The 27,877-nt window shown below is 38.3% G+C and overlaps 1 protein-coding gene and 2 pseudogenes across 1 annotated transcript; all 3 read left to right on the top strand.

Moving 5' to 3' along the window:
* The window catches only part of LOC141350776 (uncharacterized), a 381,966-nt pseudogene that overhangs the window by 63,411 nt on the left and 290,678 nt on the right, over positions 1 to 27,877 (top strand).
* Positions 1,790 to 3,633, top strand: LOC129422998 (uncharacterized). Its single transcript, XM_055179127.2, has one exon. It carries the CDS (start codon positions 1,792 to 1,794, stop codon positions 2,764 to 2,766), a length of 975 nt encoding a protein of 324 aa, XP_055035102.2. The 5' UTR covers positions 1,790 to 1,791; the 3' UTR covers positions 2,767 to 3,633.
* LOC129422643 (uncharacterized) overlaps positions 22,525 to 27,877 on the top strand; it is a 29,766-nt pseudogene continuing 24,413 nt past the window's right edge.

Consider the following 27,877-nt stretch of genomic DNA (forward strand, 5'->3'; position numbering starts at 1 on the left):
GGGATTTTTTTGGCAAAATTAAATTAAGAATTAAATATGAATTGCATATTCTTCAATGTTATAAAGTAAATATGGATTCATATATGTTACAATGTGATTTTCTTTTTTTTTTGACAAAGACTTAAACAGTTACTGTTTGTTAGGCTGAGTAAACTGCATACTGAGTTGTTTGTTGTTCAAGTAAACTAGTGCTGCAACGATGTGTCGACGTTATCGATTACGTCGACTATGAAAATACGTCGACATGCGTAAAATGCGTCGACCTGTCGCTGTTTACATTCATTTCGCGTAATGGCGGCTTCTGCTCCTGGCAGTGTTATCCATACATTGATTTGTTTGTGTGCGCCACAAAATCAACAATGGCCACAACATTTACATTTTTTATTTATTTAAAACGGCTTCATTTATTGTTGTGAGCGCTCGGTGGTGCCTCTCTTGTGCGCGCGCGCTCTCCCTCTCTCTGTGTGAAGCTCCTAGACAGCGCCTCTCATACGTGACACTGAGTGAAAGAATTAAAAGTTGGCTGTGTTTTCCATGCGGATTCCTCTGTGTACTTGCATTTTCACGTAAACGTCAGATGTTACTGGCAGAGAAGACGACTGATTCGAGTTTATCATGAAAGGTTAGCAGTGTTTTCCCACACACACTGGTTTTCTATGTGCTTGTGCGCAAGCTCTCTCTCTCCTATGCCCGCGCATGCCTTCTGTAGTAACTCTGTGTAATGGCAATTTTGTAATTTGCGCCGAATTGTCTGCGATGCGCGTTTATAAATTAAGATTTTGGTAACTTAGTAGTTAAAGTAACAGCTGGTTGGATTAAACACAAGGTTATTGATTCATGTTTAGTCACTATTTTAATAGTCTTTGGGGTGGTTTCCTGGACAGAGATTAGCTTATGCCAGGACTAGACCTTAGTTTAATTAGGAAATATAATTAGTTTAAACAAACATGCCTTATAAGTATACTAAAAACATTACTTGTGTGCATTTTGAGGCCAAACTAAGGGCACTGATGTATTTTAAGATATGTCAGTGCAAGATGTTTTCAGTTTGAAAAGCTCTTATGTTTATTTTAGTCTAGGACTAGTCTAATCCCTGTCTGGGAAACCGCCCCTATATGTCTGACAACAGAACAGATAATGTGTGAAAATAGCCTTCAGTTGTGTTAAAATACAATAAAACAAACAATGACTGTCAGATCAGACAGAGAGTAGAAAAACAGATTATCCAACAGATTAAATAGCTAATCAAATAAAAGAACACTGTATTAATAATAAAAAATAGTCGTTAGAGTAGTCGACTAATCGGAAAAATAATCGCTAGATTAGTCGACAGAAGAAGTCGTTAGTTGCAGTAAACGGTGATAAACAGTTTTTGCAATGCGACCATTTTATTTATGTCCCCACCAATGCCAGAATCAAACCTACGCCCTTGATCAGAAGTAAAAAGGTTGGCAAAAAATTTATCTCAAAATTCATCAGATTGATGCTTTAAAATATGTAATTTTCAAAACTTTCGTACGGGGTAGCAACCACTGGACCCCCCTAGGGTGGTAATATGCTTTTCACCATTTTTTTACCCATGCCCGTTTGCATGCCTGGATATTGGAAACACAAGTAGTGTTATAGAGTTTTGAACAGCGCACAACAGTTAAACTACAAGAGGAGAAATTGACAACAGAAATGACATAATGTACTTCACATTAAAAATAACATGCATACATGACATCTCAAATGTGTTTTATTACTCTGATTTATCAATATGAACTATTTACTGTCTTCATTTTAGATATGATGGAAGTGAAAGAGGAGAATCAAGCTGAAGTGGATGAGAAACATCATATTGTAAAAATAAATCATAATGTTTCACAGAACGAAACTCTGAAGACAGAAGACATAAAGTGTGAAAATAGTTTCAGTGAAGATGAACGCCCTGAAGATCACAAGAGGACTCACAGTGAGGAGAAACCTTTCACATGTCAACAGTGTGGAAAGAGTTTCACTTTTCAATCGAGCCTTAGCCGGCACAAGAAAACTCACAAGGGGGAAAAGCCACACGCGTGCCAGCATTGTAACAAGAGTTTCACAGATACAACTAAACTTAAGATACACATGATGTCTCACACTGGAGAGAAACCATTCACATGTCATCTGTGTGGAAAGAGTTTCAGAACAAATTCTACCCTTAAAGTACACATCAGGATTCACACTGGAGATAAACGACACGCGTGCCATCAGTGTGGAAAGAGTTTTATAACTGCAGGTGAACTTAAGATACACATGATGTCTCACACTGGAGAGAAACCACATGTGTGCCATCAGTGTGGAAAGAGTTTTACAACTGCAAGTTTCCTTAACAGACATTTGAAAATTCACACCGGAGAGAAACCTTACACGTGTCAACAGTGTGGAAAGAGTTTCATCTTTCCATCGAACCTTAATCGCCACATAAAAACTCACATTGAGGAAAAGCCACACGCGTGCCATCACTGCGACAAGAGTTTCCCAGATACAAGTGAACTTAAGATACACGTGAGGTCTCACACAGGAGAGAAACCTTACACTTGTCATCAGTGTGGAAAGAGTTTCTCTATTGAAAGTAACCTTAAGATGCATGAAGGGATTCACACTGGAGAGAAACCGTTCACATGCCATGAGTGTAAAAAGAGTTTCAAAACAAAATCTCACCTTAACACACAAGAGAATCCACACTCGATAGAAACCATTCATGTGTCAACAGTGTGTATATGGCAACAACGTTTATATTGAGAGCTGAGGTCTTATTAAAAAAACTGTCTGGAGGATCCTTACTAAAAGTCAACATGCGCAAAAAAGCCCAAAATGTCTGTACTTGTGTTCTTGTGGACTTCATCAGTCTGGGCCCAAGTACTGCTCCAATTCCAAGTTTGCATAAAGCTAAGTTCAAATAACATCATCAGATGTGTTCTTGATTTGCTCATTTGATCGAGGATACATCAGGAGGTGACTTGTGTGGGCTTGTATCAGACAAGTTTTCCAGAACTTCAAATCTGTGGTCAGTTAGTAAAAATATGACCTAATATTAAAATTTCCTCTGACAATTTTGGATATTTGGGTTCAAGTTGATCAGCGGGCAGTCAGTGTTGTGTACACCGCCGAGGGCAGATTCATCTCTGCAAGTCCTTCTGAAATGTGACGCTGGCTCAGTGCAGCTGCTCTGCCCTTCAGTGTGTAGTGGAAGATTTTTATTATGCTTTTATTTTCATATTATTATGTTTTATTTTTCATCCTATTTTTCATTTTTTAATTACAATCATAAGCTCACAAATTGTGATTCATATGGAGATCATGTTTTTCTGTTAATGCACATAATTATGCTTTTTCTGTCTTTTCAGCAAATACAATGTCCAAGGACTTAAACATCATGTACCAGCATGTACTGTCCTATATGATAAGATATTTAACTGTTTATGTTCTTAATCAATGACAAACTGAAGGTTATCTTCTAGATGACGTAAAAACAGATGATTGTAGGTATTTCAGCATCTTACTATAAATGTGTGTTCAACCTTGTAATCGGGGCTCTTGGGTTTAGGCTTCTAGCACCAGGGAGTGAGAGCCTATTCTGCAGAATATATAAAATTCAGACAAAGAAAATTCTGTCGACAGTGTGTCTGTGTGATCCTTGACTTTCACTCTTAGTGAGTATTATTTGATGCGGCTAAAATTCCACGACTGGTGGTCAAACATGAAATATTCCCTTTGGATATATATCTGGCATTTTTCTGTCTCTTTATTATTCATATAAAGTTTTGAATTGTAAGTAATACATTTGTTGTTATCGTTTTAACTGATGTTAAAGTTAAGTTTCATAACTTAAATCACATATATTTTCTATAGAATCTTAACACTGAATCATTGCATTTGTACTTTAACTAGATTTTTTTACTTGTGTTTACTTCATGTTGTACAAACATTTTGTACTTTTATAATAAACGTGCATGTGGTCTGGTTGCGGTGAAATTTTGGCATTTTCTTGTGGTCATACAGAACCGTTTGCCACTGAATCTGCATTAATGACGACAGTGGGGTCTCTGGCCTTAGTCAAACGGGTTGGTGTGTATATGGTCAGGTTGTGGTGAAATTGTGGCGTTAGAGATTGAGGTTAGGTCATGCACCGAGTTACGAGAAAGGAGCATCTTCAGGAGATTAAAGGGCTGAAGAGTAGTGTGGCAGAGGGTCACTCAATTGACTATCCCACAGAGTCTCATGAGTGCCTCAAGTATGCATTAAGGGAAATCAACATCAAGACCTATACAACAGATCTATGACCAGCACCTGTATATACAGATGGTTCTAAAGATTCTGCCTCTATGAGAACTGTTTCTGCAGTGAATATCCCTACATTTCAATGCAATATCAGCAAAAGAATAACTGATAATGCTACCCAGTCTCATGTAGATGCGTATAAATAGCTTGAAGTGGAAAAATTGTGCAATACATACGCCAAATTCCAATTTGGCATGCATATGATACGCCAGTCCTTCCCATTCACTTAAACGGTGCATCTTTTTTTGTTGTTTCCTTTATTGGTTTCTAAAAAAAATTCAGTTTTTTTTAAACCATTTTTGCTTGGGTTTAGGGTTAGATTTCAGATTTGCTGAAGGAGGTTATTTAATAGATTTCTCCATGTTTTTGTCCATATTTAAGCCATGGTCCTTTAGAGCTGCGATTAGAGTTGGGATTATGATGTCATTTTTATATAACAAGAAGTTGTTCTAACCCTAAACCCAAGCGAAAATGGTTTAAAAAATAGAGAAACCAATAAATAAAATGACAAAAAGAGATGCACCATTAAAGTGAATGGGAAGGACTGGCGTATCGTATGCATGCTGTAAGAAAAAATTAAGAGGATGTTGAAGGTCTCAATCAAAAAGTAGTTTATTTAATCGAAGCAGTAGCAAAGTACATGAAGCACTCAGGGATCATTGGAATTGGAGTGAACCCTGAACAAAGTCAGTCTTAACATTTTTATTCAGTTTGAAATCTGTTTCCCCACCCCTAATGCTAATGTTGTACCCTTTGAGATCTAAAGCAAGAATACCCATGTAAATGGCCATTCTCACTCTTTGTACTCATTTCCAAATGCTAATGCTGTACCCCTATATAAGTGGTTATCAAACTTTTTCAGTGTGCGGCCCCCATTGTGTACAGTGTATTCCTTCGCACCCCCCCCCCCAAAGAAAATTTACAACAATAAATGGCAAGACGCATGCCCTGCTAAAAAAACAATAGACACCATCACAGAAATTCTATTGGTTTTATTGTGAATTTTATTGGTTCTAACTACAGTGTATTGGTTTTTGTTGGTCTCTAATGGTATGTATTGGTTCTATGTATTGGTTCTAATGGAATATGGCCCAAAATACACTACAGTGTAGTGGTTTTAATGGTAAAAGCTAATGGTTTCTGTTAGTATTTTAATGGATACCATTAGAATGTTCTATAATGGTTTTATTGTGTTTTTCAGCAGGGGGAATATTGATAGCAAGAGCAGACATCCTAATAGCATTTATCTACTTGCTGGAAATGGAAAAAGTGTATTTAAGAACAGAAAAGAAGATATTACGATTTCACATCTTCGAATCGGACATTCTGGACTAAATAATTCAATTTTTAAAATAAGAAAGCATGCAACTGGAAAATGCAAACATTGTGATCAAACAGAGAAAATAGAATAGAGCATATTTTATGAAAAAATGGGCTTAAAACTTTTTGGAATGTAATTTAGAGCAACAGAAGTATAATACAGCCATTATAGAGGGTTTTCACGACGTGCATCAGAGCGGAAGTCGCCATATTGGAGGCACTCCACATCACAAGAGAGCACAGGCACTGATGTATATCCCGAATATCGTCAAGGGAAATGGTTATTTATTGCCGTTTTTGAGGTTTTATCAATAGGACAGATCGAGAAAAACATTTGGAATATTATCGACCTTCAAACGTTATTAAAAACCAGGGAAAGGAATGCAAGAAATTATCAGAGGAGGTGATTGTGGTTGGCAAAGCTTAGGAAAAAGAGTAGTATTGTATTAGAAATATGATTAAAGTACATAAAGTATAAAACAAGTATGCTTCTACTTGTTGTGCTTTATTGAAAGAGTATTATAACATGTACCGGTACTTTTTAAAAGTATACTTTTAGTGTATGCACAAAATGTACTTAAAACTAAAATTTGCAATGCCTTAATGCTTAATTGCTCATAACAAATGTTCTATTGTTATAACATTTTGGTAACACCTTACAATAAGGTTCATTAGTTAACATTAGTTAACAACATTAATTAACATGAACTAATAATGAACAGCATTTATTAATCTTTGTTAATGTTAATTTCCACAATTACTAATACTTTGTTAAAATCTTGTTAACATTAGTTAATGCACTGTGAACTAACATGAACAAACAATTCAAAGCTTTATTTCTATTAACTAACATAACCAAAGATTAATAAATACTTTAACAAATGTTTTGCTCATGGTTTGTTCATGTTAGTTAATACATAGACTAATGTTAAAGGAATAGTCTACTCATTTTCAATATTAAAATATGTTATTACCTTAACTAAGAATTGTTGATACATCCCTCTATCATCTGTGTGCGTGCACGTAAGCGCTGGAGCGCGCTGCGAGGCTTCGATAGCATTTAGCTTAGCCCCATTCATTCAATTGTACCATTTAGAGATAAAGTTAGAAGTGACCAAACACATCAACGTTTTTCCTATTTAAGACGAGTAGTTATACGAGCAAGTTTGGTGGTACAAAATAAAACGTATCGTTTTTCTAAGCGGATTTAAAAGAGGAACTATATTTTATGGCGTAATAGCACTCTTGGGAGCACTTCGACTCGCCTGAAAAGTCCGCTCCCCTTCTCACTCTCATAATGGGAGAGGGAGGGTGTTACTGCGCCAAGTCGAAGTACTCCCAAAAGTGCTATTACGCTATAAAATATAGTTCCTCTTTTAAATCCGCTTAGAAAAGCGCTACCTTTTATTTTGTACCACCAAACTTGCTTGTATAACTACTCGTCTTAAATAGGAAAAACGTTGATGTGTTTGGTCACTTCTAACTTTATCTCTAAATGGTACAATTGAATGAATGGGGCTAAGCTAAATGCTATCGAAGCGTCGCAGCTCGCTCCAGCGCTTACGTGCACGCACACAGATGATAGAGGGATGTATCAACAATTCTTAGTTAAGGTAATAACATAGTTTAATATTGAAAATGAGTAGACTATTCCTTTAACTAATGAACCTTATTGTAAAGTGTTACCAACATTTTTAATAGTAAATGGTAAAGACAATTATTGCTTTTATTGTATAACTGTGTGCTTATTTTATTGTAAAGCACTTTGGTAGGACACTGGCTATTTTAAATTTGCTATATAAATAAAGCTGAGATTATTCAACTGAAGGAAGAATCGGCGTGTCGTCATGAATCCAAGAAGAGGGAGCTAACTCGTCTATAAATTTTAATTTCTCGAAATATCGTGCCTTTTATGTCCCTATATGCCTTTGCATCTTGGACGCGTTTTCTGTTGTTTAAACATGTCTACATTCACTTAAAGTATCCAAAGCACACAATACTCCATTGTACTCCGTTCAGTTCTTCTTTACACCGAGTGCCTCCAAAATGGCCACGCATCCGGGTTACCGCCCAGAACATGACGTCTGTGAAAACCCTCTATATGAATGAATGAATAATTTTTATTATTGTGTCTTTCATACTACTGTATGCCCAGCCCTAATCTTGTAAGACACCAGCACCAGCATAAAAAGAACAACTAGATAGAAAAGTTTGTTGAAACAAACTTTATGTTGGCTTGAGAAAGCCTAGTCTGAGAGTAGAGTTTGACAACTTAGCATGAAGCTATCATGATTTAACATTAAGCTAGCATGATGCTTACACGATTTAGCATGAAGTTAGCATGAAGCTAGCATAATTTAACATAAAGCTAGCATGATGCTAATATGATTAGCATGAAATTAGCATGATGATAACATGATTAACATGAGGCTAACATGATGATAGCATGATTAGTATGAAGCTAGCATGAAGCTAGCATGATTAGCATGATGCTAACATGATTAGCATGAAGCTAGCATGATTAGCATGAAGCTAGCATGATTAGCATGAAGCTAGCATGATTAGCATGAAGCTAGCATGATGCTAACATGATTAGCATGAAGCTAGCATGATGCTAGCATGATTAGCATGAAGCTAGCATGATGTTAACATGATTAACATGAAGCTAACATGATGTTAGCATGATTAGCATGAAGCTAGCATGATTAGCATGAAGCTAGCATGATTAGCATGAAGCTAGCATGATTAGCATGAAGCTAGCATGATGCTAACATGATTAGCATGAAGCTAGCATGATGCTAGCATGATTAGCATGAAGCTAGCATGATGTTAACATGATTAACATGAAGCTAACATGATGTTAGCATGATTAGCATGAAGCTAACATGATGCTAGCATGATTAGCATCAAGCCACAAGTAAAACGGTCCAACCCCCGTGTCTCTACAATGTTCTGATGCGGAGATATAAGGCTTTGTTTATTCCGTTGCTAGGGTACTAAGTTTGGTTGCTAGGGAGAAAATTGGCATCCCATAATGATCACACTTCAAGCCACAAGTAAAATGGTCCAACCCCCGTGTCTCTACAATGTTCTGAAGCGAAGATATAAGGCTTTGTTTATTCCGTTGCTATGGTATTAAGTTTGGTTGCTAGGGAGAAAATTTGCATCCCATTATGATCACACTTCAAGCCACAAGTAAAACGGTCCAACCCACGTGTCTCTATGATGTTCTGAAGCGGAGATATAAGGCTTTGTTTATTCCGTTGCTAGGGTACTAAGTTTGGTTGCTAGGGAGAAAATTGCCATCCCATAATGATTAAACTTCAAGCCACAAGTAAAACGGTCCAACCCCTGTGTCTCTACCATGTTCAGATCCAGAGATATAAGGCTTTGTTTATTATGTTGCTAGGGTCTTCATATTTTGTTGCTAGGGGCGTGGCTTAATACCTCAATAAGAATCCTAAGAGACTGATTGGATGCCTGAGTAAAATGAGCCCACCCCTATGTCTCTATCAGTGATACTGTAATTCCACTACTTTTAGCAGTAACGAGCATGTAACGAAGTATTTTTTTAAATCAAGTAACGCAATTACAATTACTGAAATTTAAATGAGTTCGTTACTCGCGTTACTCTATTTTGTAAAAAATAGACAACATATCTGATGTCGCAGGACCGTAGTTGGCAGCGCAATGATTCATTACACTTCATCATAGCTGACAGTGCATATAAAATGAACATGAAAAATCTAAACGGGACAACATACCTTTGTTTAAAAATTGTGCGCAAGTCATAATCCATCCGGTCTCATGTTTGTAAATTATCTTCACCAAGCAATCCCGGCATGACATTAACTTGCATTTGTGGTCCACAAAAGTAATAAATCTGAGAAATGTTAATATATTCTTAGATGTTTACATCGGCCTTCATGGAAGAGAACGATCCGCGATTGTTGTTTCCACTAAAATATTCACACTGCGCTGTACGCCCGTGTTAAAACTCCATAGTATGTGTGAGCTCGCTTTTAGTTTTAGTTTCAGTCTCTCTGTATCCGAAAAAACAATCCACTCGCTCTGTGTCCGTCCGACAAAAAAAATCCACGTAGCCTACTCCGTTTTCTGATTAAATATCTTCCTTTAATCCTGTGTATCATTTAAATCCAACAGAAAATATATACAAACAGTATATGACCAAAGAGCACAGTTCCTGCCGCGAGCTTCACAACTTAAGCTGTGTTCCAATTCAAGGGCTGCACCCTACTAAGCATGCGATAAAAGGTGAGCACTCGGTCTTTCAAGGCGCTCAGAAGTTCGCAAAGAGAACTGAAATGAGACGGTCTAACCTTCGGAGGACCCATCATTTGCGTCACCTGCTGCACGCGCACCGCGCCTGTCAGCAGGACACAGCGGAGACGTTTCTAACTTATCAAAATAAATATGAAATCAGAAAAATGATAATTTATTTTAGAAAATATGACATGTTGACACAATTGTCTCCAAATTTTTAAAGAGACACTACACAATTTTAACACATTATATATTTTTGTAAACAGGCAGAATATTTGTCTAAATGGTCTAAATGATATACATAAAGTAAGTTTACAAATTAAGATAATTTCTAACAAAAATATTCAAAGGTTGAATCTAAAGCAAAATAGCCTCCTACAGTATGTGATATATTAGAGTCTTACGTGTAAAATAGCCCATCCATATCATTTTACTGTTTGACTGTTCAGTACTGTTCATATTTACATTTAAAAAGCAGACATAAAAGTAACTTAAAAGTTACTTTTCTAAGTAACTAATTACTTTTGATATACAGTAACTGGTAGAGCAATTCAGTTACTTTTAAAATAAGTAACTAGTAACTGTAACTAATTACTAATTTTCAGTAACTTGCCCAACACTGGTCTCTATGACACTCTGGTGCAAAGATATCCATCTGGGCTTTTTATAATGGTAGTCTATGGGAGATGTTGCTAGGGTACCCAAAATTGTTGCTAGGGGCGTGGCTTAATAGCTCTGGGGCGATCCTAAGAGACTAATTGGATGACTGAGTAAAATGAACCCACCCCCATGTCTCTACAACACTCTAAAATGAAGATATTCCATCTGGGACGTTTTTATTCCCTTTTATGGGCATGTTTCCTGCCCCATTATAAGTCAATGGGAAATTTTGAGGGCCTCTTACACCCCAGGGGTACAGCTTACACCCCATTGTGAGGTATGTTTCTACACAGCCTGTCAGCCTCCTTAAATGTGGTAAGCCACAAGTTTCTACAAGTTTCTCACTCGCAGCTATGACCCGTCAAAGTTTGTCTCCATGTTAAGTCAATGGGAATTTTGGGGTGTTTGAGCCCCCCGTTTAGGAATTCGGAAGGTCCCATCAGTTAGAAAAGATATAGCACACTAAGTCAGACCAGTCTGAAGGTCTGTCGAAAATTTGGTGCATGTAGCTTGAAAGCCCTAGGACGAGTTAGTGTTTATAATTTTGGGGGGGATAAGAAAGAATAATAACTAGATAGAAAAGTTTGAGGACAAACTTTATGTTGGCTTGACAAAGCCTGGCCTAAACGTTTATAACAGTTTGAGAGAAACTTAAAAACATGTTTAGTTTAGTAGTCTAACTTTCCGTAAACATGATTTAACAAAAGGTTAGCATGTTAACCTGATTTAGCACTAAGTTAGCATGATGTTAACATGAAGTAGCATGAAGCTGACATGATGCTAACATGAATTAGCATGAAGCTAATGTGATGTTAACATGAATAAGCATGAGTTAGCATGATGCTAACATGAATTAGCATTAAGCTAGCATGATGTTAACAGGAATTAGCATGAAGCTAGCATGATGCTAACATGAATTAACATGAAGCTAACATAAATTAGCATGAATCTAACATGATGCTAACATAAATTAGCATGAGGTTAGCACGATGCTAACATGAATTAGCTTGAAGTTAGCACGATGTTAACATGAATTAGCATAAAGCTAACATGATGTTAACATGAATTAGCATGAAGCTAACATGATGCTAACATGAGTTAACATGAAGCTAGCATGAAGCTAGCATGATGCTAACATTAATTAAAGCAGAGATATCCCATCTGGAACTGTTTTATTCCCTTATATGGGCATGTTTCCTGCCCCATTATAAGTCAATGGGAATTTTCGGGTGCCTCTTACACCCCAGGGGTACAACTTACACCCCAATGTCATGTATGTTCTTACATAGCCTACCACCCTCTTCAAATTTAGTAACCCACATGTTTCTACAAAATCCTCGAGCGGAGCTATGACTCGTCAAAGTTGGGCGCAATGTTAAGTCAATGGGATTTTTCGGGTGGTTTTTCGCCCCCCTTTCGGAAATCCTGCACCCGATCGCTTATAAAAGTCATAGCACACCTCTCCTCAATAATCCGGTTGATTTGAGCCCTCTTTCATGGGTCTACGACAAAATGTGCGGGACGAGTTACGCGCCGAAATTTTGTGCAGATGTAACAGTGTTGTATCTGCGTTGTGTGTAATCAGGATGGACACCAATTCACGCGTGAAGACAGTATTTTATTCTGTTGATAACATATGAACAGTGTGATCAGATTCACAAATCACCCTTGTGTGTTCTATAATAAAGTAAACAAACTTGATGTTACCACAAAGATGATGTATCATAAACACAATTCAAACATACATTTAAACACACATAAATTTACATCCATAAGATGGTTATGCAATTATATAGAACAGTATTTTATCACAGAGCACCCACTCACCGCAGCCATTCTCTCTCGTGGCTGGCGTGAATCTAAATGACCCTACCGGAACCAGTTCATTATATGGGTGGAGTTTACAGCGGAATTAAAGGGGCCACACATTAAAATGTGTAGCAAGTGGAAACATCTTTATTTACCCTGTTACACTCCCCCCTGCTGATTTCCACTTGCTTCCGCAAACAAGTCCATACCCCACAAAAAAATAACACTAGATCAACATCAGAGTGAAAACACTGATCACAGAATCAGGTACATAACCTCATAAACCATAAACAGTAATAGAAAGAGAAAGAAGAAGAAACAAAATTATATAGTGTTCAAAGTTTCATGAAATTGTCACTTGAATTCAGTGTAGACACTATTCCCCAAAAGAATTAAAGTGAAAAGAGGGTGGCCAATCCCCTAGGCACTCGTAGACAAACATGCCCATTACATGTTAAATAGACAATGACAATTCATACATTTGTACACACAAGTTACTCGGCAAAGAGACTACATTCCCGTCTCAAATCAATACATTACACTTCCTTAAAGCATCCAATAAAAAATATAAACAATAATAGTAACATTAGCATTAGCCAATAGAACAAAATGTATACCACAGAAAAAAAAACTAAATATTCATGTTTACCCCAGAACTTTTTGCTGGTTCATTAGCTCAATAAATCTAGTAACTGGTTTAAACAGCCTACCAGCTCTGGATCTCACACGACTTAATGAACGTTCAGGAGGAAAGTTATCAAAACTTATATTTGACACTGAATTATGTTCTGTAAGGTGACCACCAATAGCCTTTGTGGCACTCAAGGAATCAGGAGCAGCTATTTCAACTTGCTCTGCAATGGATTCTGGTACACTCTTGTCCAAACCCTCAACATCATCAATGTTTGCATCATTCATACCATCAGAAGGTAGCTGTGACACCCACTCTTGTGTTCTGTAATTTGAAGCATCTTCAGGCACATCAGTAACCACAGAATCAACACTCTCAGAGTCACTCAGGTGGTTTTCAGTCGTATCTACTTCATCAGGAAGTGGAAGGAAGTTTACTGGCATTATAAGGTTACGATGTACAGTCTTCACAGCACCAGTCTGACTGTGCTGAATTCTGTAAGTATGACTGTCAGCATTAAGCCCAACAACAGTGTACACTGTATCCTCCCAAAGATCAGCAAGCTTCCGTTTCCCACGTGCTCCCTTGTTGGCAAGCAAAACTCTATCACCAACATCAATTGGTCCTCCCTTGACTCTCCTATTGTACAAGTCAGCATGCCGCTTAAGCTGTTTTGTGGCAGATGCATGTGCAATGTTCATTGCCTCCTTCATATCTCTCCGCAGAGCCTGGATGTAATTGTCATAGTTCACAACATCAGGACTATCCAGAACAGCTTCAAATATAAGGTCAATAGGCAGCCGTGGAATCCTTCCAAACATCAACAGGAAAGGGGCATACCCTGTGGTCTCATGGATGGTGCAATTATAAGCAAAAGTTAGAGATTTGAGTACTTGAGGCCATTTGTGCTTGGTCTTTGCTGGCAGAGAGCGTATCATATTGCCCAGTGTCCTGTTCATCCTCTCACATGCTCCGTTACCCATTGGATGATAGGGAGTCGTTCTCGATTTTTGGACTCCAGCGGCATTCAACATCTCAGCAATCAGGGCACTCTCAAAGTTGGCTCCTCTATCAGAGTGAATACGCCCTGGGAAGCCATAAACACAAAAGTAGTTATTCCACAGTTGATGCGCTACTGCTTTTGCGGATTGATTTGGACACAAAAAAACGTTAGCCATCTTTGTGAAGTGATCTGTGACAACAAGAACATCCAGGGACCGATTGGCAGAGTCCTCCGCTGACCAAAAGTCTATGCAGACTAGTTCAAGGGGCTCTGTTGTAATGATGTTCTCCAATGGTGCACGACCCTCTGGTTCGACGACAGCACTTAACATACTCTATTACATCCTTCTCTAGGCCACACCAAAAGAACCTTTGCCGAGCAAGATATAGAGTCCGCTGCTGACCTTGATGTCCTGCTTGGTCATGAACACCTTTTAACACCACGGATCTCATTGCGTCAGGCACAACATACAGGTAGGTTTTCTTTTTGGTTACACCATTCTTTGAAACTCTGTACAACACACCATTCTTCATCAGAAGTTTTCCCCAGTGTTTCATGAATTTCAAGACAGTTGTTGGTTCAGTGATTCGTTCCCTCCTGTTAGGTCTCCGCCCTCTCTCAACAAAGCAAATGACTCTGCTCAAAACATTATCTTCCTGTTGTTTCATAATCAGATACTCATGGGAGAGCATATCAATGTCTGGTGATTATGATGGCATTATTGCTTGAGGGAGGTGAGGCAGTAGTAAGGTATGTGATTTGATGTTCTCATTGCTATGCCTACAAGAGTGCAGAACAGCTTCCACTTCCTGCTTTGACATAGTGCCAGGGATGGAGACTTTAACTGGATGGCAGGCATCAGCCAGTCCTCCAGTGTCAGGAGTACTGTCAAAGGGGTGAGTAGACCAGCGAAAGACATCTTGGATATGGTCTGTTTGCACAGCTTCAGCCTCTGCCAGCAATTTATTATAAGGAACTCTTGTCAGACAATGGAGTACACTAGGGTGTACAAAAGGCTCTCGGCTCAGAGCGTCAGCAACTACATTTTTTGGACCAGGCACGTACCTGATGTCAAACTGGTATGGCGCTGGTTTGGCAACCCATCTATGTTCACAAGCGTCCAATTTTGCTTTGGACAGAATATACGTTAATGGGTTGTTGTCTGTCCAGACAGTACATTTCTGACCTCTGAGCCAATGATGGAATTTGTCACAGATAGCCCATTTCATGGCAAAAAACTCCAGTCTATGTGCAGGGTATCGTGACTGAGCATAATTAAGTGATTTGCTTGCGAAAGCAACCGGCCTAGCAACTGTTCCACCAGCAGGAAGCTGAGACAAGACTGCCCCGAGTCCTTTACTCGACACATCCACTGACAGCAAGAACGGCTCATCAAAATTTGGATGTGACAAAATGACATTTTCAAGCAAGGCTTGCTTCAGCTGTTTAAAAGCTTGCCTACACTCCGCAGTCCAATCTGAAGAAGACAACTCCCTTTTATATGTTCGACGCTTCCCCTTTCCACGTGGAGCCCTTGTTCCGGTAGTAAGACTGAACAATGGTTTGGCAATAGCCGAACACTCCTCAATAAACTGTTGGTAAAATACTACCATACCCAGAAAAGATCTTATTTTCTGCTGGCAGGGAATATTAGTGCCTTCAACCATCAGATCATCTTTAGTAACAGAAGCAATGGCTTGGACTTTCTCAGGATCAGTAGCAATGCCATCTGCACTGATGACGTGACCTAAAAATTTTACAGAACTTCGTAAGAGATGACATTTCTTTGGAGCAAGCTTGAGATTATGAGCCTTCAAACGCCGAAACACAACTTCCAGACGCTCAGACGCCAGCTCTTCAGTGGGTGCAAACACCAGGACGTCATCCAGGTAACATAGTAGACTGTTGAAATTCTGATCTCCGAATATCGTCAACATCATTCGCATGAAAGTGGCCGGACTGTTACACAACCCCTGCGGTAAACGGTTATATTCGTATAACCCAAAAGGTGATGTAAACGCTGTGTACTTCCGGTTATCTTCATGGACTTCTACATTGTAATAGCCAGACGTGAGGTCCATAGTTGAAAAATAAGCATTTCCACCCAATGCAGCAAGGGCATCAGCTTGATGGGGGAGGGGATGCGCATCTTTGATTGTGCGAGCATTAATCCAACGAAAGTCTGTGCATATTCTCAAATCTCCGGACTTCTTCCAGACTAGGACAAGAGGTGATGCAAACTCACTACTAGATTTTCGTATGATCTCACGTTCTTCCATCTCGTTCAGAGCCTGCCGAAGTTTGTCATATTGATTTGGAGCAAGACGTCGATACGGCAAACGAAATGGCTTGTCATCACTCAGGCGAATGCGATGAACAAAGCCTGTTGCTTTTCCACAGTCCAACTTGTGTTTGGAAAAGATAGAATGGTACTGAGAGACAAGATGAACAAGTTTCACTTTACAGTCCTCAGACACATCGCAAGATTCCACATCCAAGTCAGCCAAGCCCAGATCACGTAAGACTGCTATGCCATCAGCAGAGTCGGTCGGTCCAGATTCGACTGGTAATCTTAGAGCATCTGTTACACTCGTTTCATCCTGTCTGTCAGTTAGAACATCAGCTGTTCTTTGAACATTTTGCTCCAAATCAAATGAGCAACCATCAGGTAAGTCAGAGGTGTCAAAATCCTGTAAAGCCATGCAAGGAAAAGCATCAGCAAGCGCAGAATTCCTTTTCAAAGTCACTGCTTTCTGAGAAGGATTTATAACTTTGAGTGGGACCCATCCATCTTTGCGTATCAAAGCTACTGTTTTTCCAACCAGCACTGACCTTGGCCTTGATTTTACTCTACTGGGCTCCAAAATGACAGCACTGCCAGCTGAGATATCATGAGTGTTTTGCAGTTTGCCCCAAACTAAGTTTTCAGTCATGGGCTCGAGTGTCACAGCCTTTTTGATTTTTACAGTTCCCACTAAGTCAGGGATAGTATCATTTCTCCACTTCTCCACATTGGCTAGTAGGTCAAGTAATTTATTTTGTTCAGTTTTATCATACTCAGGATCAGATACACTTATCAGGAACTCTGCAGAACTTCTTAGCTGATGAATCAAATGTTTCAAAAGGTTACTGCCAAGAATGAGATCATCACTCTGGCCATCAACTACCAGAGTCGGAACAGTGACGTGACAGCCGTACACGTCCAAATCCAGCTCACACACTCCTAAAGGGTTTGTCCTGGTACCTCCACATCCAACCAAGACAACATCTGTTGGGGCAAATGAAAGGTCTGACAACACACCAGCACTCAGCAATTGTGGTAAGAACTTGGAGCTCATGGTGCAAGACATTGACCCACTGTCGAGCATTGCTTTTGCCTCAACTTTTCCACCAACAATAACTGAAGTGTAGAAAAGATCCTCGTATGGCTTAAGTTTCTGTGTATTTTGCATAATAACTGTACATTCGGAACTATACTCTTCACACACACTCATATAGAGAGATTCCAGATCACAATCCAACAATGATGGGGGATCATCATTTGGCCTTACACTCACCCCCTCCACATGCAGGCCTATTCGTTTCCCGTACGTGGAAGAGCATCCAATTCAGGCATCCTATCAACAGCTGTGCAGGTTCTGGCTTTAGGACACTCCACACGTGAATGACCTGCTTTGTAACAAAGAAAACACAGATGATTTGCTCTGCAGTGAAAATGGGTGGTGTGGCCAACATCTCCACACACTTCACATGGTAGGGTAGGCCTCACTCTGCTTCTCTGTGACCTAAACGCATTACGCTCTCTACCGGACTGATTTCTTGATCGTTCTTGGTCCAAAACACGTTCTAGCATTGCTAAGATTCGTTCCATAGGTTCAACATGCTCATTAGTTGGAGTTTGGTATTGAGCAGACTCAGGTTTAACACTTGTCTTAACCTTTGTTTCTGTAGGCTGAACAGCAACTTCCTGTTTCAGAAGAGGAATGGCTGGGGGTGCTTTAGGCACAGAGCTACATCGCTTCTCTCTACGATACTCTTCCAAGCGTGCATGGACATCTGCTGCTGTCCACTCTTCCAATGGTCTGCACTTGAAAATTAGTGAAAGCTCAGGATTCGGACAATGTCTGATAAACATTACAGTGAGTTCATGGGACAGATCATCAGTCTTTTTATTTTGTCTCTTTAAGCAGTCTTCGGCCATGTCCATGGCTCTATTTAGCCTCAGCCAATAATCAAAGGGGTCCTCACCAGCGTGCGGGAGAGTGCCATAAAAATCAGCTAATGGCATGCTAGAAAAAGCTGTGTCACTGAAGTGTTGCTTAAGCAAATCAAAAATAGGACTTGGACTTTTGGACAATTCAATAGAGGGGTTACTGCGCAAGCCCACCCTTACAACTTCCCGTGCCTGCCCCATAAGCCTACTCATGACTTCGTCAGCTTGTTCTTCGACTGGTGTCCCTGTTTTGCGTAAATATGACTGCACTATGGCTACCCACTCATGTATTGTGTATGGATCAGCCCGATCACCCCTGAAACAAACAGGTTCTTTGATTTCAGATTTTAGAACTCTGTTCAAGACAGATGAGTCTGCAGAACTACACATTTTAGACTCTAAACAGGAAGCAATGCTCTCCCCAATTGAACGTCCCATTCGTTCTGCCATCCCCACAATTAATTCCATTGAATCATCCCCTCTCAGATTTGGTTGTTTCAGTTCACCTTCACTAAACTGAGGTGGTGGAGGATTTGAATTAACATTTACATTTTCAATAGCCTCTAAGGCGGACATTGGAGTCGATGTGACAGGAGTATAATCAAATCTACCTCTCCCAACTGATGGAATGGGAGAAAACATGAAGATGCCTCTACATCTACCAAAACTATTCTCAGACTCCATACTCAATGTTGACAATATCAATGAACAAAACAAATAAAAATATTATCAAAATGAGAAAGAAAGAGAAAAAGAATCTTTCCCCTTATGTAGATATATATGAAAATTTGAATCAGAACTTCAGAAAAACACTCTCAGGAGAAAAAAATAGAAAAAAAAATAAAATAAATCTGCAGTACTCAAAATGTTCAAAATGTATAGTCCAAAGTTCAATGAAAAGTATTTGTTCAGCTTTCAGTCTTCTCCACAATAAAGTTATTGTAGATTAATTAAACCCCAGTCATCAAAACATATATATATATATATATATTACATACTCTTTTTTTTTGTGAAGGAAAAAAAAATACTTCAAAGTTCAGTTTTAAATGGCAATCGTTGTAAAATATATCATTGCTGCTTTCAAATGGATGGATACCACAATACCAGAACTTTGCTCCTCTCAATGATGAAACATGTTCCTTTACTCCCCCTTGTGGGCAGAAACGGTATTGCGCTTAACAGCGCCGACGCGAAAACTCGTCACCCACGGCACAAACTCCTCTGGAAATCTCTGATCAGTCGTTTCAGCAGGATGCTTCCAGAGTCACGGTCACGGCACCATTGTAACAGTGTTGTATCTGCGTTGTGTGTAATCAGGATGGACACCAATTCACGCGTGAAGACAGTATTTTATTCTGTTGATAACATATGAACAGTGTGATCAGATTCACAAATCACCCTTGTGTGTTCGCAGGCATTCTCTCTCGTGGCTGGCGTGAATCAAAATTTTTATTAACATTTATATGAACACTTTTACAAATTGAGAAATATGTACCTGTTGATAACATATGAACAGTGTGATCAGATTCACAAATCACCCTTGTGTGTTCTATAATAAAGTAAACAAACTTGATGTTACCACAAAGATGATGTATCATAAACACAATTCAAACATACATTTAAACACACATAAATTTACATCCATAAGATGGTTATGCAATTATATAGAACAGTATTTTATCACAGAGCACCCACTCACCGCAGCCATTCTCTCTCGTGGCTGGCGTGAATCTAAATGACCCTACCGGAACCAGTTCATTATATGGGTGGAGTTTACAGCGGAATTAAAGGGGCCACACATTAAAATGTGTAGCAAGTGGAAACATCTTTATTTACCCTGTTACACAGACATAAGAAAATATAATAATAATATCCCTGAGCAATAGTAATAGTGATGCCTTGCATAAATGCAAGCACCACTAATAATATCCCTGAGCAATAGTAATAGTGATGCTTTGCATAAATGCAAGCACCACTAATAATAATAAGTTTAATAGCAATAACAATATATTCTCCTTTTCAAAGCCAACATAATAAGTTTAAGTGCAACAACAGTATGTTGGCTTTCTCAAGCCAACATAATTATCAAACAGTAAGCACAGCTTACATGAACTAATTTGAATAGGCAAGTCTGTCGCCTCTTCCACGCTATACAAACAAAAGTAGCCAATTTAAACACATCATGATTAAACAACCATTTCATCTTATCATCATCACTAATCCAAAACATTTCAGGCTTTTTAACAAACAATTTACTAATTAGTACATTTCTAAAATCATCATAACGTGGGCAATATAACACAAAATGAGTTTCATTTTCAACCTCTCCTAACTCACACAAAGTCTGTCCTCTTCCGGAGTTTGAGTGAACCTACCAGTTTCTAAGGCCAGGGGAAGGATACCAGTTCTCAGTTGAGCCATCAAAGATCGTTGATTTCTTGTCAAGTTTGCCTTTACACATAACACTGTTCATATAACTCTTTAATTTGTATGTAAAAAGTTACACACTCCAGTTCACCAGGTGGCGGCAGTGCACCAAAAGTTGGCTTGCTAAACGCCATAAAACTCCAAAAGAAGAAGATTCGAATCAAAAGACTCATAAAGCAAAGTCGTAAAGGTTTTGAAGCCTCGCGAATAACTGTTTAAAGCGGTCATCACTAGAACCTGGTGTCTTCAGTCACGCGTAAATGCTTCGGTGTACACTGAAATAATTAATCCGTCTTCGATTATTTTATTGGTTTGTCAACAGAAGACAGGATTATTTAATACACTAACCGTTAGCAGTGAGATGAAGTTGAAAATCTGACCCGGACTCACTGTTGTCTCTGGAGCAGGGATTCATTGTCCGGACAGCGTCATAAACATTGTGTACTTTGAGGTAATGTCCAGCACGATTAATATTAATATTATTAAATGTTTTACACATGTATTATGAACCAGTTTACTGTGGAGATCGAGGACTAAAAACAGAAGATGTGCGATATTCAGACAACTTTAAAATTACCTCAGAACTGCATCTGTATTTAACACTTCTTATTTTAGTTCTTATTTACCTTTTATATAAAGTTTTAGGAGTGCAAACGTTACCTCAGTTGGGGTTCATTGTGAACCGAGGCGGGTACTCGTTGTTGTAACACCTGCTAGAAAAATTAGTTTAAACACAAATTATTCAATCAAATTCTGTCTATACTAAAGGTGGATATTGTTTTTATATCTGTCTATAATAGATAGATATTCATTCATCCATCCATGACCCTTCATCTGACCGTCCTTGTATTATGCATTAAAAAATATATTTTTTAAAGAGTCGTAAATATAAAAAATATATATTTTTAAAGGGCAAAAATTATAATTGCAAGTTATTTCCCCTGATATTGTATTAACAGTTATCATTTCATTGTCATTGTATAACTGAGGTTTAAAAATGTTTTCAATCCCAGCTATTTATAGGAGTTGCTAAAATGTTTCAAAAATAATGTATGTGATGTTTTAATTCACAGTGATTAAAACATACACAAATAAAAGTCTTGCAGCATAATTTTGTTTAAAACATCAACATTTAAGGTAATTTCAGTAGAATTTCTACCCTCAGGTGAGATAATATAAAGTAGTGTCTAAAAATTACTAATTTAAATTTAAATGCGACATTGTCTGATACAATTTACATTGAAGAGCTGATACGAGGTGATTTCGGATTACCTGTGTGTCTCATGCAGGGTTGCTCTTCTCATCTGATTGCGTTTATGAGCGCTTTTCATTTTAAATGCGAGTGATAGTTTTATTGTAGATCGTGTATAGCAATTCAGCGCAAATTCAAAAATATCAGAGAATACTGTTAAGCGTGCGTGCGCATACCGCACCATAGGGAGGGAGAGAGTGAGCTCGTACACAGAGAACTGGTGTGTGTGTGTGTGTGTGTGTGTGTGTGTGTGTGTGTGTGTGTGTGTGTGTGTGTGTGTGTGTGTGTGTGTGTGTGTGTGGGAAAACACTAACCTTTCGTTAAGTCATAATACTCGATCAACCGTCTTCTCTGTCAGTAGCATCTGTTGGCTGTTAACTTTTACGTGAAAAGACAACAGAGGAACCCAGGTGGAAAACACTGCCAACTTTTAACTCCCTCACTCAGTGTCAGAGAGGCACTGTCGAGGTTCCGCACGCAGCAGTGAGAAAGCGTGCACGCGAGAGAGAGGCGCTGCTGAGCGCTTGCAAAAGCACATGAAGCCGTTTTAAATAGTAAAATAAAATGTAAATGGTCATTTTTGATTTGTGCCAGTGTTGAGTCTGTGGCGGGGCGCCGTCCTCCTTCTCGTTTGCACGAGTCTCAAATCAAACAGTGATTGACAACTGGTCCAATGGTGTGGTGTGTGTCTGACAACTGGTCCAATGATGTGGTGGGTGTCATGGTATCTCTTTCCTCCTGTTTTAAAAACGCGCAACTACTCTGCTCTCTTCGTCTTCGCATTCGCGCGAGTCTCAAATCAAACAGTGATTGACAGCTCTCTGGTCCAATGGTGCAGTGGGCATTTTCAGGTTGACAGTAAATCTAGCTGGCCCAATGAGATTGGAGGGGGGGCACCAGGGGGGCCAATCATATTCCAAGGGGGGGCGGTGCCACCCCATGCCCCCCCTCTAGACACGCCCCTGCCCTGCGGCAATAATCAGGTGATGTCTGCATCATTTCACTTTGACATGCGATAATAACTTTTATTTGAAACCTTGATCACTCAATTTAAATAAAATGAAAACGTTTATTGAAATCAGTTTAAAAAAAAGGAAAATCGCCCAGGTCTACACCAAACATAATTCAGATTCTGTAATTAATGCTTGAGAAAACATTCTTAAGTGAAACATTAGAAAGTCTGAAACAAATTGTGATTGTTTTACTGACATTAAATGTTTTAATGTCTCTTTTTTCACCTTTAGTTTACACCCATAGAGTGAAAGTGATTGAGACCTTCAGTGAAGCTCCTCCTACAACAATCCACCAATAAATGCTGGAGTCAAACACACAGAGAAATCACTCCATGTGTGACAACTAAAATCTTCATGACATAATGTTGATGCTGGTGAAAGAGGAGCTTGAGAAGATGACAGATCCACAACCATGCAGAATAAAGGAAGAAGATACTGAGGAACAAATAGGTTGGTGTCTATTTTTCAGTCTTAATTATTGATGGTTGATGAATAATCATAAAAACATTGAGAAGCACGAGGAGAAGATAAACTTAAATCCATGAGATGATAACTTTCTGCATCTATAATAGATTCAGTAGAATTAGATTGAAACATCGGGTAAAGAGTTTTATCCCCAGCAACCTTCAGTGAATTGAATGACTGTGATCTCTGGGAATTGATCCACGTAGGATTACAAATTTATAAAATGTTATATCTTGAATGGCCTAACAACGGCCATGGTGATCAACACTGTAAATGTTTATGTTTTATCTAATATTGCCAAAATTATTCACAGATCATGCTATTTTTACTAAAATATTGAGGTGCATACGCTTAGATTAATTAGGCCTACGATTAATTACTTTCAAAAAGAAATACAAAACCAGTTCTAACTGAAAGAAAACAAGTTGACAAAAAGATAGAATCCAATGTTTGGTGATATTGGAAATAGGGGTGTGCCGGTTTCAGAATTGGTGATGACGGTTATGACGTGAGTGAAATGTGACGGTTTGTAACATAACCGTTTGTAGGGGAGGGGTGTAGGGTGGATGGGGGAGATCGGCGTTTTGCATGTTGCAACATTCGTCTGTTATAGGACAACTGACAAACGAGCAGATTAGCTACTTGCTCAACCTTTATTTAAAATTAACAGCAACACAACTAGCAGTGAATGTGCTTTAACCGCTATAACCCAATGACCCCCTTCTTTAGACTAAGAAGCAGAGGCGTCAAAATGGATTTTGCATGCAACCTTGAAATCAAAGAAGCGTTTTTTAATCTGTTACTTTCTTTTAATCTGTTTAATATGCCCAAATTATCAATTTTGTGCTGCGTCCGTGTCACTTTTCAGAGATTTTTGCGTTTTGATGGTGTTACATAACTTTTATGTGTAGAAAATGTGTAGAAAATGTATGGTTTACAATGTGACCGTCTCGACGTTATATTAGTAGAGTTTCTAGATTAATCTTCTTGGCACAACGCCAAAGTTCGCCAGAGTTCACGGGGCACTACTTGGTGGCCGCAGTGTTTCCTCTAGGATTTTTTCCAGCTGTGGCGGCAGGGGGCGCCCATGATGATTATAAATGCACATAATTTTTTTAAATGTAGGCTACAGTGAACTAACATGTTTTTTTTATAATTTTAATGCTGTCATTTACTTTTCCTTACATTTATAGCATATTGCTTGTCTATGTTTGATCTAAACTGTATTTTCTTAAAAAAAAAGTTTTATAGCTTTGCACGGATGTTTCATTGTAGTTTTAATGTAGTGTGCAAGTTCGTGCTCGTGTTCAGCGTTACAGTTTCCTGTTGCAAAGTCACGCACAGTCCTGTTTGTTAATCCGCACCGCTGTGATTGACAGAACACCAAGCCTAATGTGTCATAGCAGTGAGCAGATCGTAATGAGATCTCCTTATATGAAACACCTGAATCCACTAATCAAGCTCCTGCTCCTTTCAGATTGAGTACGTTTACATGCAGAGCATAAGCGGATAACTATCAAAAATCTGCTTATTACAGAAAACGGTTTTCATGCGTTTACATGCAAATTAATAAGCCGGCTATGCAGACAACTGCGTTTACATGGAACTTGCAGAATTATCAGTTTTCTCGCAGGCAGTGACATCACCACTTATAGTACATAATAGTCGTTCAAAAAGTCAACGGCATATCTGTCTTAAGCTGTATTGTTGTATCTCTTCTCGTGTCTGCAGAACCTGTAAATGTAACATGAGCTGCTATTTGAACAGTTTCTCTGCCAACTGCTTTAGTCGAGCGGAGACTTTTATGCGTTACTTTGCGCTTACTTCCACGTGTGACGTTAATCTTTCATACGCGGAGACATGCGCACATGGACAAAACCGTGAGAAAGCCAGTTAAGGTGTTTACATGCCACGTGAAATCGGGGTAATGAGCAAAAAACTACCTGTGCCTATCGTTTTTTGCTTACGCCGTTTATGGGCTTTCCCCCGATTAAAGAAAAACGATTTACGCGTTTACATGACACCACCTGTTATCAGTTTATTAAGCATAATCGTCGTAAGATATTATGTTTGAAACATTTCTTTATTTAACACACTAACAAACTGATTAACTTTCTGACATTTCTTATTTTCACTCATGTTCAACTGTGCAAATTAAAATTAATAATTGGGGGGTAAACATTATAAATATCACAATTAAATGTAAACAATAATGCATTTTTATTTAAAATGTTTTATATTGATCAGATCCTATCTGTGATTTTATTTGCTCTTTGTATAAAAGTGACTATCAACCAAAAGTACACAGCAAAAACTTCAGTGTTAAATTAACTCTCACAGAGTTGATTTCAACACTTTTTCAGAGTTTATATAGCTTCACACTTATCAGAGTTAAATGAACACTTTCAAGAGAGTTAATTTTTTAACACTAGGTCAGAGTTAAAATTTTAACACGAGGTCAGAGTTTCTTTGACTCAAATAAGTGTTAGTTAATTTTTTAACACTAGGTCAGAGTTAATATTTTAACACTAGGCCAGAGTTTCTTTGACTCAAAAAAGTGTTAAAGGGGTCATAATATGAGATTTCTAACATGTAAAATAACTTTAAATAAAACAGCCAACAAACTTTACAAGTTAGATGTAAAATGCCATTTTAGGTTTCAAACAGAGATGGTGATAGGGAAGATAAAGGCACAGAGGAGCATTAAAAAAAATAGTGTAAACAATTTAGTTTTACTTACAATTCAATCTGCAGGACACATGGAAATGGAAGACTGAAATGTGTGGGCGGAGTGTAATTACATCTCCAAGGAGTTAGTTTAACACCGCCATGATTAACTCTGTAGATTAACTCCAACTCTGAACAACAATTTACTCTAAATATGTTAAATTTACTCTTTGGGTGTTGAATTAAACTCAGAAACACTGAAATTTTAACTCTCCAGTTTTTGCTGTGTAATAATTTTAAGAGTTTAAATGTATATAAAATGTATTTTAAGCCTGCAATTATTTTGCCCACATAGCCAACCCACATGGGACCCATATATATTGCACATTTTAAGCCCATGGCCACATGAAACCCATGTTGCCCATATGGGACCAATGTGAGACCCACATATCAATGTTAATTAAAAGTAAAAAAGCATTTTTATTTAAAATGTTTTATACTGATCAAATCATATCTGTTATATTATTTGCTCTTTGTATAAAAGTCACAATCAACCAAAAGTTTTTATTTTAAGATTGTAAATGTATAAAGATGTATTTCAAGCATAAAAATGTTTTGCCCACATAGGTGCCATGAGGGCCCACATTATTATCCCACATGGGCAAATCTATATGGGGCCCACATGGGACCCACATATATTGCTCATGTGAAGCCCATGCCCATGTGTAACCCATGCTGCCCAGGTGGGGCACACATATCAATGTTGGCTGAGGTTTTAGGCGTGGCGAGCCGCCACGGTAGAATGTATATAGCGGAAACACTGGGACGTGTCTCAATGCAAAGGCTGCAGCCTCCAGAAGTTGGATTTCTAGGCTGCATACGTCATCAAGACTTGTCTTGTCTTGTTTCAGAATATTAACAATTATATAGTTGACTGTTATTCTTATGTATTAGTAAATTGTTGTAATATGCTTATGACTTGCAAATGTAATTGTCAGTTAACTTGGATAAACCAGGCTTAATGACGTATGCACCCTGCGACCTCCAGTATCTGCTTTTTCTCTCTCTCTCTCTCTCTCTCTCTCTCTCTCTCTCTCTCTCTCTCTCTCTCTCTCTCTCTCTCTCTCTCTCTCTCTCTCTCTCGCGTGCTTGATCATCAAGACGGATACAGGATGGTAAAAGGTCGGAAAACCAAATCCTATTTAGCAAAAAAAGTTTTCCGTCTCGTTTAAAGAAATGTTTTGCGATGTCCAGCTGGGCTTTGTTTACAACGCGTCTATTTCTGCTAAATACGCGAACTACTGATCTGTACTACACTGAACTCCTGAGACATCAGTCAATCAGTCAGACACTTAAAGCCAGGTAAAAAATCACTGTTTTTTGCAAAGAGGGCAAGAAATGACTACAGCAAGATTATATTTGTCTAATAAAGGCATATTGTGGTTGAGATTATAAAACTCTATTTGTATCTAAAAATGTCTCTCATTTTCTTACCTGCACAATGAAGGATAACAGAAATTCTGAGTGTGCTCACATACAACATGTGTTTTTGTTACCACATTTACTTTTAAAATAATCTGAAGAGTTTGGTTCCAAAATGCAATAAATCCATTTTGACAAATTTCGGTAAAAATGTGTTTTCTATACCAAGAAAATGACACCACTATTTTCTGTTACAAACTTTCACATAGCATCTTTAGGTTATAAAAAATTCAAATCCATACCTTGATTTTCCAAGATTTATTATAAAAACAAATAATTTTTTCCTCAAAATGCAATAGATCCATAAGTTTTTTTTTCAAAATTCTATAAATCTATTAAATCAATG

Source organism: Misgurnus anguillicaudatus, chromosome 19 (assembly GCF_027580225.2).
Source record: "Misgurnus anguillicaudatus chromosome 19, ASM2758022v2, whole genome shotgun sequence".
In the NCBI taxonomy this organism is placed as follows: domain Eukaryota; kingdom Metazoa; phylum Chordata; class Actinopteri; order Cypriniformes; family Cobitidae; genus Misgurnus; species Misgurnus anguillicaudatus.